Below are 15,622 nucleotides of genomic sequence, written 5' to 3' on the forward strand. Positions count from 1 at the left end.
GTGTTCCTCCACACAGTGTTTCAAGTCCCTACATTATGTGAATCTCTTCTATTCTCAGGACACTTGCCAAACTACCCATAACGGTACTGATACAGTGGGGTAGAAACAAGGTTTTTCAAAGTTTGTCAACCTTCTGTACAACAAAGCCAAATGTACGACGTTGAAAAACCATGTTTCGACCCCACGGTGTCAAGTACTGTATCAATACCCAGTACCGTGCCAGTACATGTGTCTATGCAGTTCGTCGTCCAACGCTACGTGGTGGATTCAGAGTGGGCCAGTGCTTGGGTAAAGAGCCCCTGACAAGGCTTAACTACCCAATGATCCAACCCCCCCCCCCCACCCAAAAAAAAAAGAAAGCTGTACTTGAACAAGCTGATGTTTGCAGCTTGCCTCCGAGATTGTGAAACATGGCAGCAACCAACCAGATATCCAGAATGAAACGATAGACCAACTCATCTTATAAAGTTCAATCATTTTAAGTTTAATTGTAAAATTAACCTGAAGCACACATTTTACACAATTTACAATAAATGCATAATTGGTTTTTCTATTACTTAAGATTTGTAAAATGTTCAAATATTCATGATTTACAATAAAATTAGCAAACTCTTCTTTTTGTATAACTTAATGGGAAGGTATAGTTCGGAAATTACTCTTAAAATTTTATGGCAATATAGCCTTGAGTTTGAAGCCTACATCAGCTTTTGATAGTATAAAGCATTTTGAGAAACATTTCACTTCGAAGTAATGTGGTTATGTAAAAACATAACAGTTTATATGTCAACAGTTTGAATCTGAGAACCATTACTGCGGATTGCTTTTCAGATTGCCTATTCCTAAAGGTATTTTTCTTTTTTCTTCCTGTGTGGGAAATATTCGCTACGGATTTTTGGCGATATCTAAAGAACACAACCACCTTTAAAATGAAATTTTCAAATGTTAATTTTATTGTCTCCACTTACATTTTTGTCTAGGATTAAAACAGTTGAACAGTTCCAAAAACCATAGGTATGTTGTGCCTTTAAAGGCACTGGACACCACTGGTTATTTTTGCAACTTTGATGACCAAAAATTGAGTCAAAATTTTCAAAGATTTGTTATTTTTTGCACATTTATTGGGATATTACTAAAGGTGTCCTGTTTAATGCCTTTGTTAAAGGCACTGGACACTATTTGTAATATTTCACAGGGTTCTTATTTTGTGCATATGTTGAGATGCACCAAGTGAGAAGACTGGTCTTTGACAACTACCAAAGGTGTCCAGTGTCTTTAAAGGCAGTGGACACTATTTGTAATTACTAAAAATAATTATTGGCATAAAACCTTACTTGGTGACTAGTAATGGGGAGAGGTTGATGGTATAAAACATTGTGAGAAACGGCTCCCTCTGAAGTGCCACAGTTTTAGAGAAAGACGTTATTTTCCACGAATTTGATTTCGAGACTTCAGATTTAGCACTTGAGGTCTCGAAATCAACCATCTAAATGCACACAACTTCGTGTGACAAGGGTGTTTTTTTCTTTCATTATTATCTCGCAATTTCGATGACCGATTGAGCTCAAATTTTCACAGGTTAGTTATTTTATGCATATGTTAAGATACACCAACTGTGAAGGCTAGTCTTTGACAATTACCAAAAGTGTCCAGTGCCTTTAAGTCTAATGTCCTTGAGGATGAAATGCTTTAGTGACAATAAACTACTTGCTCATCTGACATTGGCCAAATTTCATAAAGTTGTTCACCTGTAAGCAAATTTTGTGCTTACTGTAGCAGAAAAATGTGCATAAGCATAAACGTATTTCACCATGATTTCTCAAGTAAGCAGAATTTTATTAGGTGTGCGCGTGCAAGTTCATCATGGATTTGCTTGGTCATGTCACTTGTGTTTACTGCATAGAGTTATAATAAGCACTGGCCTATATAAGCGACCTGGCCATTTTCTAAATTGACAAAACAGGCATCACACAGCGTGTGTTTGTGCAGCCATTCTGTAAGTTGACAAAACAGCAACACAAACTACTACGTGTACATGTACTTATATTCAACCCGCGTACAGAATGGCGCGCGTGTCTCCTTGCGGTCATGTCGCGTTTGTGCAAGAAGCATCACCAGTGCGCCCTCTAGTTCTTATATATAACTCTATAGTTTACTGCAAGTTGGCTAGCATTCACCCATGTATATGGTAACCAGTTTTATGAAATAAAAATTCTGCTAAGGGACACCCGTAAGCACAAAATGGCTGCCTAAATGGTCAATGAAATAGGGCCATGGGGTGTGACAGATTCATATTGCTTTAATAAAAATGTTTTTAGTAAAGCAGGAAAAGATTTCCTTTCTTCTCGTTTTGTAACTGGGAGAACCTGGGAGCCAATTCCACACAGCTGCAAAGCCATAGAGCTAAATATATTGACTAGAGCACCAACTTGCTCTGTGTTTTGAAGCCACCCTGGGTGCAGACATGTTTGACTACGGAATGAACTTCGGCGTGTGCGCTTACGTACGAGACTGTCCATACTCGTAAGTTCGCGCTTCCTAAATGTTTGTGCTTATAAAAAAATAAGGCACCTCATGAGAAATCAAATACGTTTATGTATACGCACATTCTTTTCTATAATTCTAAAGTAGTAACTTCAACAACTTGGTTACCGGTCGGTAGACAGCTTTATGAAATTTGGCCCAGATTAATTTAGGTAAGCATGTGTGTATTTCACACATGCTAATTAAATTAAAAACGAAAACCGTAAGTTCAAATTTAATAACGAACTAAAAAACCTGTATAGGCGCCTTTTAAACATGACGCACATGACGCTCATCAGCAGATTGTGCGTTTACATTTGCTGCATTTTTTGGGTTCGATGCAGGTAGAAAAAAACAAACGCACTATCATGCAAATAGCCATACAATTGCCGTACAAAATTTCAAGCTTTTGTATTGGTTTGTACATAATCATGGATGCACCCACATAAGGGGGTGTTAGCGCTCTAGTCAATATATATAGCTCTATGTACAAAATACATAACTTTGTTAGCATTATCAATGACTTATGCTAAACGGAAGCAAGTTACCGGCTACATGCACATTAGGCCAAATAAAATAAAAATACCAGTTGATTGTCTCTCAGCTCGCATCCTTTTTTGGGGCCGCATCCTTTTTTGGGGCCGCATCCTTTTTTTTTATACTATTTATTATTTTTTGATTTTTGTAAATCTAACGTGATGCTCTCGAACACTTGTAACCGTCTGTTTCATAAAACAATATCAGTGAATGCCTACCAGCAAATCTTTTTAGATCCAACCCTGTTAGTGTTATAGTGTTAACATAGGTCCTCATGTAACTAATATATATAGGTATAAAATAAGTTTGCGGCTGATTCAAACTGAAGAATTGGTGGCCTGTTTGATTTGAAACACTAAGCGGCCCTCTTGAAAAAAAAATAGTAAATAATAAGGCCCTCGTCCTCCTCTTTTTTGAAAAATCAACTGGTATTTTTATTTTATAAAATGCGCACTGTGTGTATAACAATGGTTAGGCTTGCAGAGAGTGGTGGGGACTTTTTACAATCGATAAAAAAATAGTATTAACAACTATAGACCTTTCTCGACCAGTGGCTACTATAAAACTGTCAAGGCAGAATTTTTAAAACTAAAATTCTGATCCACCTGAAACAACCCTGAGAAGTGGATATCCAGTAATATGAAATAAATTGAATTGCATGTTCGTTCATCAAACTCTTTTTCAGATCTAATTTTCAAGGAAATTTCTCTTGGAAACTTTCAATTACAAAATGGCACCTTTAACCAGTTTACTTCGGAGGACACATTTTAAAACACCAAAAACTCTTAGTGGCAACACACATCAACGTGCTAATAAACTAGCATTTGAGATTTTTGATAGACCTGTCAACATTTGCAATCTAAGAAATTTTGTGAGTTACTTCTTACATTTGTCATAATACATTAAAACTTTCCATATCAGGGGAGATTTTAAAATTCAGCAGAACATGGAAAAGTTGGTTCATTTTCAGGGAACTTTCTGAAGAATCAGAGAGAGTCGACAGCTCTATACTGGGTGTATCTGAGGGGATCAGGTCAAGAGGTCATGTGTGCCAAGATTGAACGTAAATAGGCAACTGTTTCACAGAATTCCTGTGGTCATGGTTTGGTGGCGGCAAATGAACTGCAAACAATGAATGAATTAAGTGGATGGAATTAATGGATGGATTTGTGCCTAATTTCTTATCAAAGACCGGTGTGGCGGTTTCAGTCTTCTGCCGTGTTCAGTTTTCTGGGTGACGTAGTCGGACATATCAACACGTTGTTCGAACGGTTTTAGCTTTCCGGCGTGTTCAGTTTTCCGGGTGACCTGTCAGATACCGCCGCGAGTACCCTGGCGAGTACTGTAGTTCTCTCAGCAGTGACCCCAAATTGTTTATATTACGATTCTTTTCTGTGTAGTCACATAATCTCTTGCCCCATCTTTACATGTATTCATGGGTACAACTTTAGGCAGGTCACACTCTGCTTGCATATAAAACAACTCATACGATCCACGCGTTTGCCGCTAGTTGTACTCGACTCGTGGACGCCGCCATGACAGCTTATACCGGAGGGTAACGGTTTACTCAATACGGCACTAAAAATGGACTACTTTCGCTTGCTGTGCGCAGGCATCGCATGACGTAATGCTACCGTATTTGGTCATTCGGAAAACTGAACACAGCGGAAAGTTGAAACCGCCACACCGGGGCAAAAAGTAGCTAAGCACAGCAAAAGTATGCTTACTGGGACAAGGTTACCAAAATGGCATGTCACATCTAAAATCTGTGACCGGTATCCTGCTTACTTTTGCTTAGCAGAAAATTGTAAAACTTGATTTCCTGCTTAAGCGGCTCTATGAAAGTGGGCCCAGTTTCTTTTGCATACCAGCCAAGATTTTATAAAGACAGACTACATGTATACTTCCTTCGACTTTCCTCTTCTGTGACGCCATCTGGCCCAATTTCATAGAGCTGCTAAGCACAAAAATTTGCTTAGCATGACATTTCTTCCCTGATAAAAACAGGATAAATAACCAAATTACCATTCGTTGCATATTGCTTCCTTCTGGTGTTCAGCTGTTGTTTGCTGCCTGAAAATCACATGATGGAAATTTGGTTGGTAATCCTGTTATATCAAGGCAAACATTTCATGGCGAGCAATTTTGTTGTGCTTTGCAGCTAAATGAAATTGGGCCCAGTTCTGGGATGCCATTTGTTCTGGGTCAATAAGCGGCTGTCCCAAAAAGGCTACCATATGACTGTAACAAAGATTCCAGTCATTCAATTTTGTAAATGTCAATTGGAAAATTTCCAAAGTGAGTTTCATTGACATGAAGAGCAAACAAGTTCTTTTTGACTGAACAAAGTTCTGCATGTTTTTTTTTTTTTAATTCACAAAGTGAACTGTAACCTTCTTGTAAGCTTATCTGCTGTAACACTGCTAATTATAAGGTAAAAATTTAAATATTTAGGTTTTAAACACTGTCTTTTAAATATCATATAATATTATGGACAAATATAGTTCAACATGTGGAAAAGGTTGAAAAACGTTATAAACACTGATAAAAACTATTTTTAACTTCATCTAAACCCATCTAAGTTTATGTTGCGATCGTCATTTTTCACCAAATATGAGAATTTGTGTGCCTCTAACTTTTAACATAACTGTGCGAACCTAAATAATTCTGCCCCAACATTCAATAAGGAGACAATAACAGCCAACTTTCTGAACAATACTGGTGTATCCCAGGAGTTGGTGTGGGCATTCGGCCAGTGTGACCAAATACTAAAAAAGGCCTTACTGTTTTTTTAGCCCTATGCTCAAGTGCTGCAGGCTGTGCCACCATTGATGGGACGCTGGCAGCTGAAAGTACACAAAGACATGAAGAAAAAAAAACCATTGTCTTTAAAAAATAAAAATTGCGAATTTGTGGTGAAATAATGTTCTAAAAAAACCACCAAAATTTGTGTCCAAACAGTCTTGTTGTTTTATTTTTCCAGAAATTGTTACTTGAACAATTTTGTCAGAAAAACAAAAGCCACACCTTGGTGTTTGGTAAATAGAATATACACAGATGTACGAACTCAACACAGATGTATGAACTCAAAACAGTAAAAAATTGCATACAAGGATACATTATTGTATTCCATACTTGCATCCCTTTCCTGGTGATACCTTGCAGATTTTCCCCGTCCTTTAACATCACCAGAGAGGCGTAAAAGGTTGGGATGGCGAGAGTGTTAAATCGGCTAAAAGATCCTCAAGCTTTTTGTCGATATTTGGATCTTTAAGTGACTTTTTCTTACGCTTGACCTGAGAAATTTTGTCCTTCTGATGCTTCTTCCTCTTCCGAGGTAGCCAAGGGTGCTCAAGGAATGTCAAGGATCTCTTGCATTTTCGAGATCCTGCGTACACAGGGCTGCCCGTCTTCCCGATATGCACCTCTTCAAAGATGGTCTCTAGATTGCTTTGCTTGAGTGCCTTGCTCTCTCCTCTTTTTAAGTACAATTCTTTGACGGCTTCTTCGTCACTCTTCTGGCAACGTTTCTTACATTTCACCTCTCTCTTCTGTACTGCAGATAAAGTGACACCTGACCGCCGCCTTTTGGGCCTACGGCTGGTAGCATTCTCCTCGGGTTGGTTGTTTGAACTGGCCTTGTCCAGGGCACTTGAAGCTGCTAAGTCTGCATAAAAGGGCTGACTATTATTATCTACAAGCCCATTGTTCGGTGATGAGGTAAAGGTTTCCTGCGAATGACTAAAGTGGGTCGAAAAATAAATTTCATTCTCCTCAATCTCGATGTCAACATTTTCTGAGCAGAGGCCAGCCTCTCCTGTCTCGTTGCATAGGTCCAGATTACTTTGAGCTGCAGTATAAGTTTCCAAATTGTCTATTGGGTTTTCAACATTCTGGGCTGGATGGATACTTTGAACTGCAGCATCAATTTCCAAATTGTTTATCAGGTTTTCTACATCCTGAGTTAGATGTTTACATTGATGAACTGCAGCATCAGTTTCCAAATTGTTCATCAGGTTTTCTACATCCTGAGTTGGTGAGATGTGAAGATTTGGTGCCTTTGATTCATCCTCCTGTGATATTTGGCCCGAAGCAGAACCGGCATCCTCCTCTTGGTTTAAAGCTGCTGTAAGGAGTCGAATCGATCTCCTACGTTTGGCCTTTCCAACTGGTTTTACATTGGAAGCTCTCCCAGAAGGGAGAACAGGTAACTCTTGAATCACCTCTCGGTCATGTGTATTGAGCTGAGTTATCGCTGATTCATCATCGACAGTATAACAAGTATTTATGAGTGTCATGGAAGAAGCCAGGTGGAGCCTTGCGTCTTTCTCCTCATTCCTCTTAACTTCATCATCAGCTGGCAACTCGGAGGTATTGCTACACGAGTCCCCAACAGCTAGATCTTGATGGAATCTTGCTGAGCATCGTCTACGAGACCTTTTAACAAGATTTGGCTTGGGATCATCGTCAAACTGCATCGTCAGTTGCTCCTCCCTTTCAGGCACTGGCAAGGTAACATCTGTAGACATGCACATGTATGGGTTTGAAGCAACTACTGTGGACTGTGTCTCCATATTTAGAGTGAAAGGAATAGGATTTGTGATATTTTGCTCTCCGGGACAAGGGTTAGGGTTAATTTGACTCTTTGGAAAATGTTTCCTTGGTCGTCCTCGCTTTCTCTTGACCTCTTCTTCTGTATCAGGCACTGGCAAGGTAATATCTGTAGAAACATGATTTGAAGCCACTACTGTGGACTGTGTCTCCATATTTAGAGTGGAAGCAAAAGGATTTGCAATATTTTGCACTCCAGAACAATGGTTAGTGCATATTTGAGTCTTTGTAGAAAATTTCTTTGGTCGTCCTCGCTTTCTCTTGACCACTATCACTGCCTCCATCTTTGAGGTTTCTGTAGTCTTTACTTGCATAATTTTACCCGAGTCTTTTGCTTCATCTTTCTCAGTTGCCACGTCTGCTGTCAGCAGTGACATCCTCTTAGCAATTCTCATAGAGCTCCTTCGAGGACAAGTCTTTTTCTTTCTGGAAGGCGATTCTAAGTCGTTCAGTAGGAAATCTGAAGCCGATGTCCACACTTCATCTGATTCCTTTACATTAATGTTATTTGACACTGATGGTTTATGATGAGCAGCTGTATAGTTTTCGTTAACAATCTGCTGATAATTCTCACATACCTGTACCTCATGTGGCAATGAGCTTACCTCCATAAATTCTTTTGAAGACTGCACATTACGGTGTTGATCAGAGTGACATTGCAGATAACTTCCTCTGTCTGGTGACCGGAAAAGATGGTTGAATGAGTGGTTTAACACCTTCTCAGGACTAACAGGCTTTGTAATAACCTCAGGCTGTCTAGTGGCTTGAGCAAGGAGGGCGCTCTCATCCGATGTTAGAAAGTCAAACTCTGAGAAATCCTGAAAATCGGTGTCTTCCTTTAAGCAGACAGCAGGGGAAAGACAAGTTGGTGATTTCAGTTGGACTAGCGAGGAGTTTCGCTTCGAGTCTAGCTCTGTGGACAAAGCATCTGCAGTATTTTGCTTGTTCTTCATTTGCTCAATGCTTGTATTCCTTGGAGAGGAAGGTGATTCAGTGTTAGCCTGCGAGGCGTAGGTCGGCGAGGGTTCCTTGTCTTTCAAACTATTATAAACCCTGTTGTTTGGAGTAAGATTCACTATGCAAACATCGTCGGTCTGTGGGTCTGGGAACTCCAGGGAGTTGATATTGCATGAGTCTGTTAAGGTTGAGGTTTGGGACGACGTCATTAACTTCAATAACCCGACTGGCTTCATCCCGTTCTTCCGAGGAGACGGATACTCAAAATCCCTGCATTTGGATTGGTTTCCTCCTGTCGGAGAGATCAGTGGACTTAATGGATTATTCCTGCCAAGATCCACCCTGAGGATGGATCCCGGACTTCGGGAAGACAGGGAACTGTTCACAGTTGCCTCAACTGAGATGCTGCTCACCGGAGAGCTCCCTGAAGATGAAAGAAACTCCTCAACATCACAAAGACACGTCGACTGTTCATCATGCTCTGACAGCAAACATTTTGGAAGCTCAAGATGCAAACGTCTGCTCTGTTCGGTTTGGATCGGTGTGAAGCTGAAGTTCGTCTCTGAATTTTCAAAGGGAAGGGGGCTAATGCAAAGCACTTCATCTCCTGCATCTCTTGAAAGTTCGTCACTACTGTCCACCGATTCCATTTCCGATTCGCTGCTTGCATGAGAGAATCCGTTCATGAACTCAACACTATTTACACGTTTGCTTTTGAGGGAGGTTTTCGACGAGGATAATGATTCACCACCGACTACATGTGTTGACCCAAAGTCAGCCTCATCGGATCCAAAACTGCTAGTGGTACACTGCAAGTCAGGGAACACAGATCCCAAGTAAGTACTGGGATCAAACATGGATTTGGTATCACACTTCGACAATTCAAGTTCGTCCTCATTACCTATTGGCTCAAGGGGATCATCGCCAAATCCACAAGGTGGTGCATAATTATCATCTTGCGACAAACAGTTTGGCAGCACTGGGTATTGTCCTGGCGTTGTTGCGTCCAGGTCTGCGCACAATGAAAGACGAGGCATGCCGGCCTCTGCCAGTTTTCTCCTAATCTCTGCCGTCTCGGTGATTCTAACTGACAACCGACGTCTTGGTGTTTCCTCAGACCATTGAAAACCCTCCTTAACTGGGGTTGCGGGGCTTGTTAAGTTCCACAATGACATCGCATCGGGTGTTTCTGGAGTCTCACCATTAACAGAGTTCAGCAGAGCTGGCTCGGCAGACTTAGGGCAGCATAATGGCGTGGTCTGTAGTGAGTTTACAGTTACTGTATGGGCTGGTACAGAGTGCCTCCGTTTAGGTAATGGGGTTGGTACGACGAGACAGCCTTTCCGACGGACCCTGGTTGACCGTCTCACTGGGGAGGTGTAGACACGCTTCAGGAGGATGATCTTGTCGTTTTCTGTCACAACGCAACCATTATGAGCTTTCACTTTTCCTCTGGTCGATAACTCCTTCAAGAAATAAAACGTCAAAATCAAATTATGCGAAAACAGTTTAAAAAAAAATTCAAATTATGGGATGCTTCTGATACTTTGAGGCATCTTTTCAAATTGAACAAACGGGCGGACAAATTATTTTTGAAGTGGCACTACAAAGCATCCAATAATTATACACATCGGACTCCAATAATAAATTTTGGAGCGTCATGACTGTATACCTCATGTACCTGGAGAAATAAATGATGACGTGTGACGCATGTTCCAGCAATCAACTATTCAGTATTACAATACAAATTGCTTCCACAATAATTCTTACAAACATTGTACAATTAGTCACCAGGCCTGTATGCTGGCATTTTCTCCTAGGTGAAGGGCACTACTGAGAGCATTTCAAGGGCACCAAGGCAATGGCCAGGGAGCATGGAGGCAGTTGCCTTTGTGAACAAGTATCAGCAGAGTCTTTTCTCACCTTTTGATTGGCTCTGAATCCTGGTGGAGAAGAACTGTGAATGAGAGCCGTTGTAGTGAGTTTAGCTCCACGACATGCTGTAAAAATAGAACAAAAAAAATGCAAAGTACATATTTTATTTTTTCATTTAGGTTTAAAGGCAGCGGACACTATTGGTAATTGCCAAAGACTAGCCTTCACAGTTGGTGTATCTTTGCATAAAATAACTAACCTGTGAAAATTTTAGCTCAATCAGTCATCAAAGTAAGTTGCGAGATAATAGTGAAAGAAAAAAACACCCTTGTTACTCGAAGTTGTGTGCGTTTAGATGGTTGATTTCGAGACCTCAAGTTCTAAATATTAGGACTCAAAATCAAATTCGTGGAAAATTACTTCTTCCTCGAAAACTATGGCACTTCAGAGGGAGCCGTTTCTCACAATGTTTGTTACATGTACCATCAACCTCTCCCCATTACTCGTCACCGAGAAAGGTTTTATGATGATTATTTAGAGTAATTACCAATAGTGTCCACTGTTTAAAGGCAAAACATGGACGGTATTATCACAAGGTAATACTAAAAATGACATGCTCTAAAAATCAAACACTACATGTAGGTGTTACAAAGGCAATCAAAAACAAACACCTAGACTAGCCAGATATAAGAATTAACCCCAAAATACTATGACATAAAATCAACTAGCAATGTAAAAGTTACCACAGTGAAAAAGGAAAACAAGATACACATGCCATAAAATGTACATACAATATATAAAAGCCATGAAAACTATCCCAAAAGACAAACAAGAAATACTCTAATTGATGGTGTCCACCATTTCCAGAATACAGCATGTACCACATCCTGTTTTGCCAACCAATGTAGTTCGACTTGTTTTACAAAAAAAGAATGAAAGACCTGATGTCTTGTTTGGGGGGATCTCTTTTAGACCCTATGCACAGCGCCTGGCATACAGATACACATGCGTCTCCTGTCCGCCATTTTGGGTGTCAAAACATGCACAAAATGAGTGGACCCCCCACCCCCCCCCCAAAAAAAGGGCAGAAATGGCAGAGGTGCATTGTATGGAGGTGCGTAAACACGTGTAGCATCCTTTTGTGCATGTTTTTGATACTCGAAATGGCAGACAGCAGAGGCACAATCAAGTGCGCTGCGCGTTTTGCAATGGGTCTATTGATGATTTATCATTGCTCTTCTTTCCCTTCCACTCCACAGAAAACCAGTCAATGCAGCCAGCTACCCTTGCTCGTGGAAACTAGGCACTCCCTCGGCTCCCCCTGCTGGAACCCCCATTACATCCGAACAAAGATAAAGACAAAGATAAAGTGCTGGGCGAAATAGTGAAATTTTGGTATTCGGTTACCACTGGCCAACTGTCCGAAACTAACTGGATATTCAAATAGTTTTTTTCGCCGCTAGAGGGTGCTATAAAAAATAAATTTAAAATTTAAAAAAACTTGAACCCACACTCTGCTATAAAACAGAAACATCAGAGCTCGAGTTCAGTGCTCTTATCCCCTCGGCCACGACCCCCCCCCAGGTTTAAACACAAGAAGCGAGACAGAAAAAACATAATGCAAGATTCACTATTAATGTGTGAGTTGAAAAATTTATTAAAATAATAATATAATAATAATATTTATTCGGGCAATCACATTTACAAGCACATGTACATACATTAAACATATTTAAAAGCAACGTAAAATTCCTGAACTCGAGATTGAAAACCTTGTCGCAAGATGCAAAATGGCAGATATTGAACACCGTACTTTTCCTATACGGCCTTTGGCTGTAAACCCTCTTGGGAATAAAATGTAGATGGCTACTTCAATCTCAGAGATGATTAGATGATGTTAGCGTTAATTCTTGATTCAAAACCTTCAATGTCTTACCTGGAGAACTATATGCAAGATCCATCTTATCTTTGACGACTAGATGAGATAACTAACGTTTACAGACACAGTGTGGATTGATCAACCTGCGGAGGAAAGTAAACATTCATTAAATGAACATTGATGATGTATAATAATACAACATTCTACCTTCACAAGCCTCTCGATCTCTTTCCCCTGCAACTATGCTCTTTATAAAAATGCCGACCACGCTAGCTACATTGTAGTCAACTGTGCATGTGACTTGCTAGTTTTAGTTGCCCACATTTTAAATGTTGTCATTTATGTATCTTTCTGATTAGGTAGTGATACATTGTAGACCTTATCGCGATTCTTGCCTGGCTGATTTTTCTCAATTGTCGAAAGGCATTGTGGGAAGGAAAAGGGGGGCATACAAAGCCCCCCCCCCCTGTTCCTTCCCACAGTGCCTTTCGACAATTGAGAAAAATCAGCCAGGCAGGATTCATGATAAGGTCTAAAGCAACCAATTTGCTTGTCTATTTACTAACGGCCCATGCTAAATGGTTGGTTTGAGTTTCTGGCTTGCGAATCTTCGTGCACGCCTTCCGTCTTTGTGTGTGCCTCCCTTCCCAGCCCCTGTTGAGCGAATCTCAATGCACGCCTGCCATCTTTGAATTAGTCACCCAGGCCACCTGGGGGACGTCCATGCCCAGTCACAACCACAGGGCCACAAATAATAGCCTGTTGTGGTCATCAGCTCACACTGCACCACACTGCCGATGTCACACATGAACCTTCTGCCCTTTGATGAGGATTGGAACTTCATCCATTGTGTTTTCTAATCAAAAGTCAACTTGTCTGATGATAATGGTTGAGCGGACATGTTAATAGAGTTGTCTGGGCCAAATTACATGGCTCTGCTGCTATCATAAGCAAAGAATTGGCACTTGCAGAAGCAGGCAATCTGTGCTTACGTCATCATCATCATCATCATCAAGCATATTTGTTTGTTTGTTTGTTTATATAATCTTCCAATCAAGGGAACTCGGCAAACTCCCACAAGGGGATATAACACCAAGCTGGCAACAACCAATCTCTCTCATATAAACATTGATTTAACGTCTATGATTATGAATTACACAAATCAAGAAATTGTGATTCAGTAACTAGACGACAATATTTATTCTAGTCATTGTTAGCAGGGAATTCTGGCTTGTGTGCGTGCGTACTCCACATTGTATACAAGGTATTCTACGCTATTCTACGCTTACACAGCTTGTGCAGAAGTTCAGTGCATGTCATGTAAGCGTATTGCTGTAGCTGCGATAACGTAACCCTCCTGCCGTCAGCAGAAGGAGGGTTACGTTATATCGCAACTAGTGCAAGCCGAGAATTGTGATCGTTAGCGCAAGATTCGGCAGTAATTCGCCAGTAAGCGGAGCCATGAAATTGAGCCCTATCCAGTTGTCACGACTGTCGAGTTGTCCGAAGGACGAGTTGTCTGACATTGGTATGAATTAATGATCAAATATTTTTTTTTTTTAAACCAATCATTGATTGAATCAAATGAGCCCATTTTTTAATTTAATTAGTTGTAAAATTATTTGTTATTATTGATGTGGGAAAAGTTTCCGTATGGCGCCACCACTTTTTCATTCGGTATGAAATAATATAGTATCTAATTTACCTGAAATGAGATATCCCTTTTTGTAAAAATGAATGAAAAAGTGGTGGCGCCATACGGAAAGTTATCCTTGAGATGTGAACCTACATAAACCATGGTCATGGAGGTAGAAATTTCCATTCCTGTATTAACTAGGCCCTATAAAAAAATATAGCAACGGAAAGATTTTCGTCCTGCCACCACTTTTACACTCACTCACTCCTTCAAGAATCAAGTTCAACCTTTTTCATTCGGATAACTTTCCGCACGGCGCCACCACTTTTTCACTCATTTTTAGAAAAAGGGATATATCAATCAGGTAAATAAGTTCCTACATTATTTCATATCAAATGAAAAAGTGGTGGCGCCATACGGAAACTTTTCCTTTCATTCATTTCATTTTCACAATCATCAGATCAATTATGATGTCTTTTTTTGCCAAAACTTTCAAAATATCTCATTTGAGATACATCATTAGATGTCAGATTATTTCATGATGAATCAATGTCCCAATCTACTGAGTTAGGTGATTTCATGCAATTTATATTTTGAACATTTTTTTGATCACCACGCTTTTAAACCATCCATGTCGGAAATAGACGAACAACGGTTCACTTCATTTAGTTTTTTCCCCGTTCATTTACCTTTCGTGAATGATCTTTCTCTCCACTTCTTGTCAAAATTGTTGAAACCAAACCATACAAAATTGACGAATTATCGACCTATTTGACATCTGGCAAATCTGTTTATATTTACCTCATTTGGAGACACGATTGCAGAGAAAATCATAAACTTGTATAAATTTTTAATTCAGATCCTAATTACTGTTGTGACATTTCGTTTGAAATCTTGCGCTTGCGTTTAAACTGGTATCCTGCGCTCTCCACCCACCCTTTTTACGCAGCGGTCGATTACCAGGCAAAACAAAATGCGTAAGAAACACGAAGTGTAGAAAAGTGAGTGAGGGATGGGGGGGGGGGGGGGGTGGTTCTGAGGTATAAAGAAAGTGCAATGTTGCAATAAAAAAAATCAACATACATAAAGAAACGTACGTGTGGAGCCCCTTTCAATATCCGAATTAGGTAGTTTGGAAAACTTTCGTTTTGGGCTACAACTTCTAAAAGGATCATAAAACCATAGAGTAAACTGGTCACCACATCTGTAGCTCTGATTCCTCTGGGGGCGGTGTTGCTGGATGTAGGGGGGGGGGGCTGTTATTTTTGCATCACGGTTTGTGAGGAATCTTCACAAGGATTTCCTTCTATACCATGGACGTTTTAACACAATTTCTATGTGGAACAGGATAAAAAGTGATTATTAATTTCTTTTGAATAGGCCTATGAATTTATTTAGGGGGGGGGGGGGGTAGGCAAATGTGCAGCGACACATCAGGGTTCTAAATTTGGTCCTAAATTGTATTTACACTTGTTGTAGACTTTATCCGTATGAGCCCCCCCCCCCCCCCCCCAAGCATGGGGAACATCTCTTTACACTGTCATGTGGAGACTTTCTGTTCCGTGGACCCGGCAATTTCCCTTTTGTTTCAAGCAAATTATCAGCAG

At 40.3% G+C, this 15,622-nt stretch overlaps 1 protein-coding gene across 3 annotated transcripts; it reads right to left on the reverse strand.

The window, feature by feature from the left end:
- Positions 1-509: 509 nt before the first annotated feature.
- LOC139938544 (uncharacterized) lies at positions 510-15,161 on the reverse strand. Of its 3 annotated transcripts, none has more exons than XM_071934115.1 (4): positions 15,113-15,161; positions 12,437-12,522; positions 10,549-10,625; positions 510-10,091 (listed from the first exon to the last, which is right to left on the reverse strand). In XM_071934115.1, exons 2-4 carry the CDS (start codon positions 12,459-12,461, stop codon positions 6,243-6,245), a joined length of 3,951 nt encoding a protein of 1,316 aa, XP_071790216.1. In that variant the 5' UTR covers positions 12,462-12,522; positions 15,113-15,161; the 3' UTR covers positions 510-6,242. The 3 variants fall into 3 exon arrangements, with proteins under 3 accessions (XP_071790216.1, XP_071790215.1, XP_071790214.1); XM_071934114.1 differs by lacking the exon at positions 15,113-15,161 and adding an exon at positions 14,705-14,949; XM_071934113.1 differs by lacking the exon at positions 15,113-15,161 and adding an exon at positions 14,817-14,920.
- Between the last annotated feature and the right edge of the window lie 461 nt (positions 15,162-15,622).

The sequence above is a fragment of the Asterias amurensis genome, chromosome 6 (genome assembly GCF_032118995.1).
Source record: "Asterias amurensis chromosome 6, ASM3211899v1".
NCBI classification, from domain to species: domain Eukaryota; kingdom Metazoa; phylum Echinodermata; class Asteroidea; order Forcipulatida; family Asteriidae; genus Asterias; species Asterias amurensis.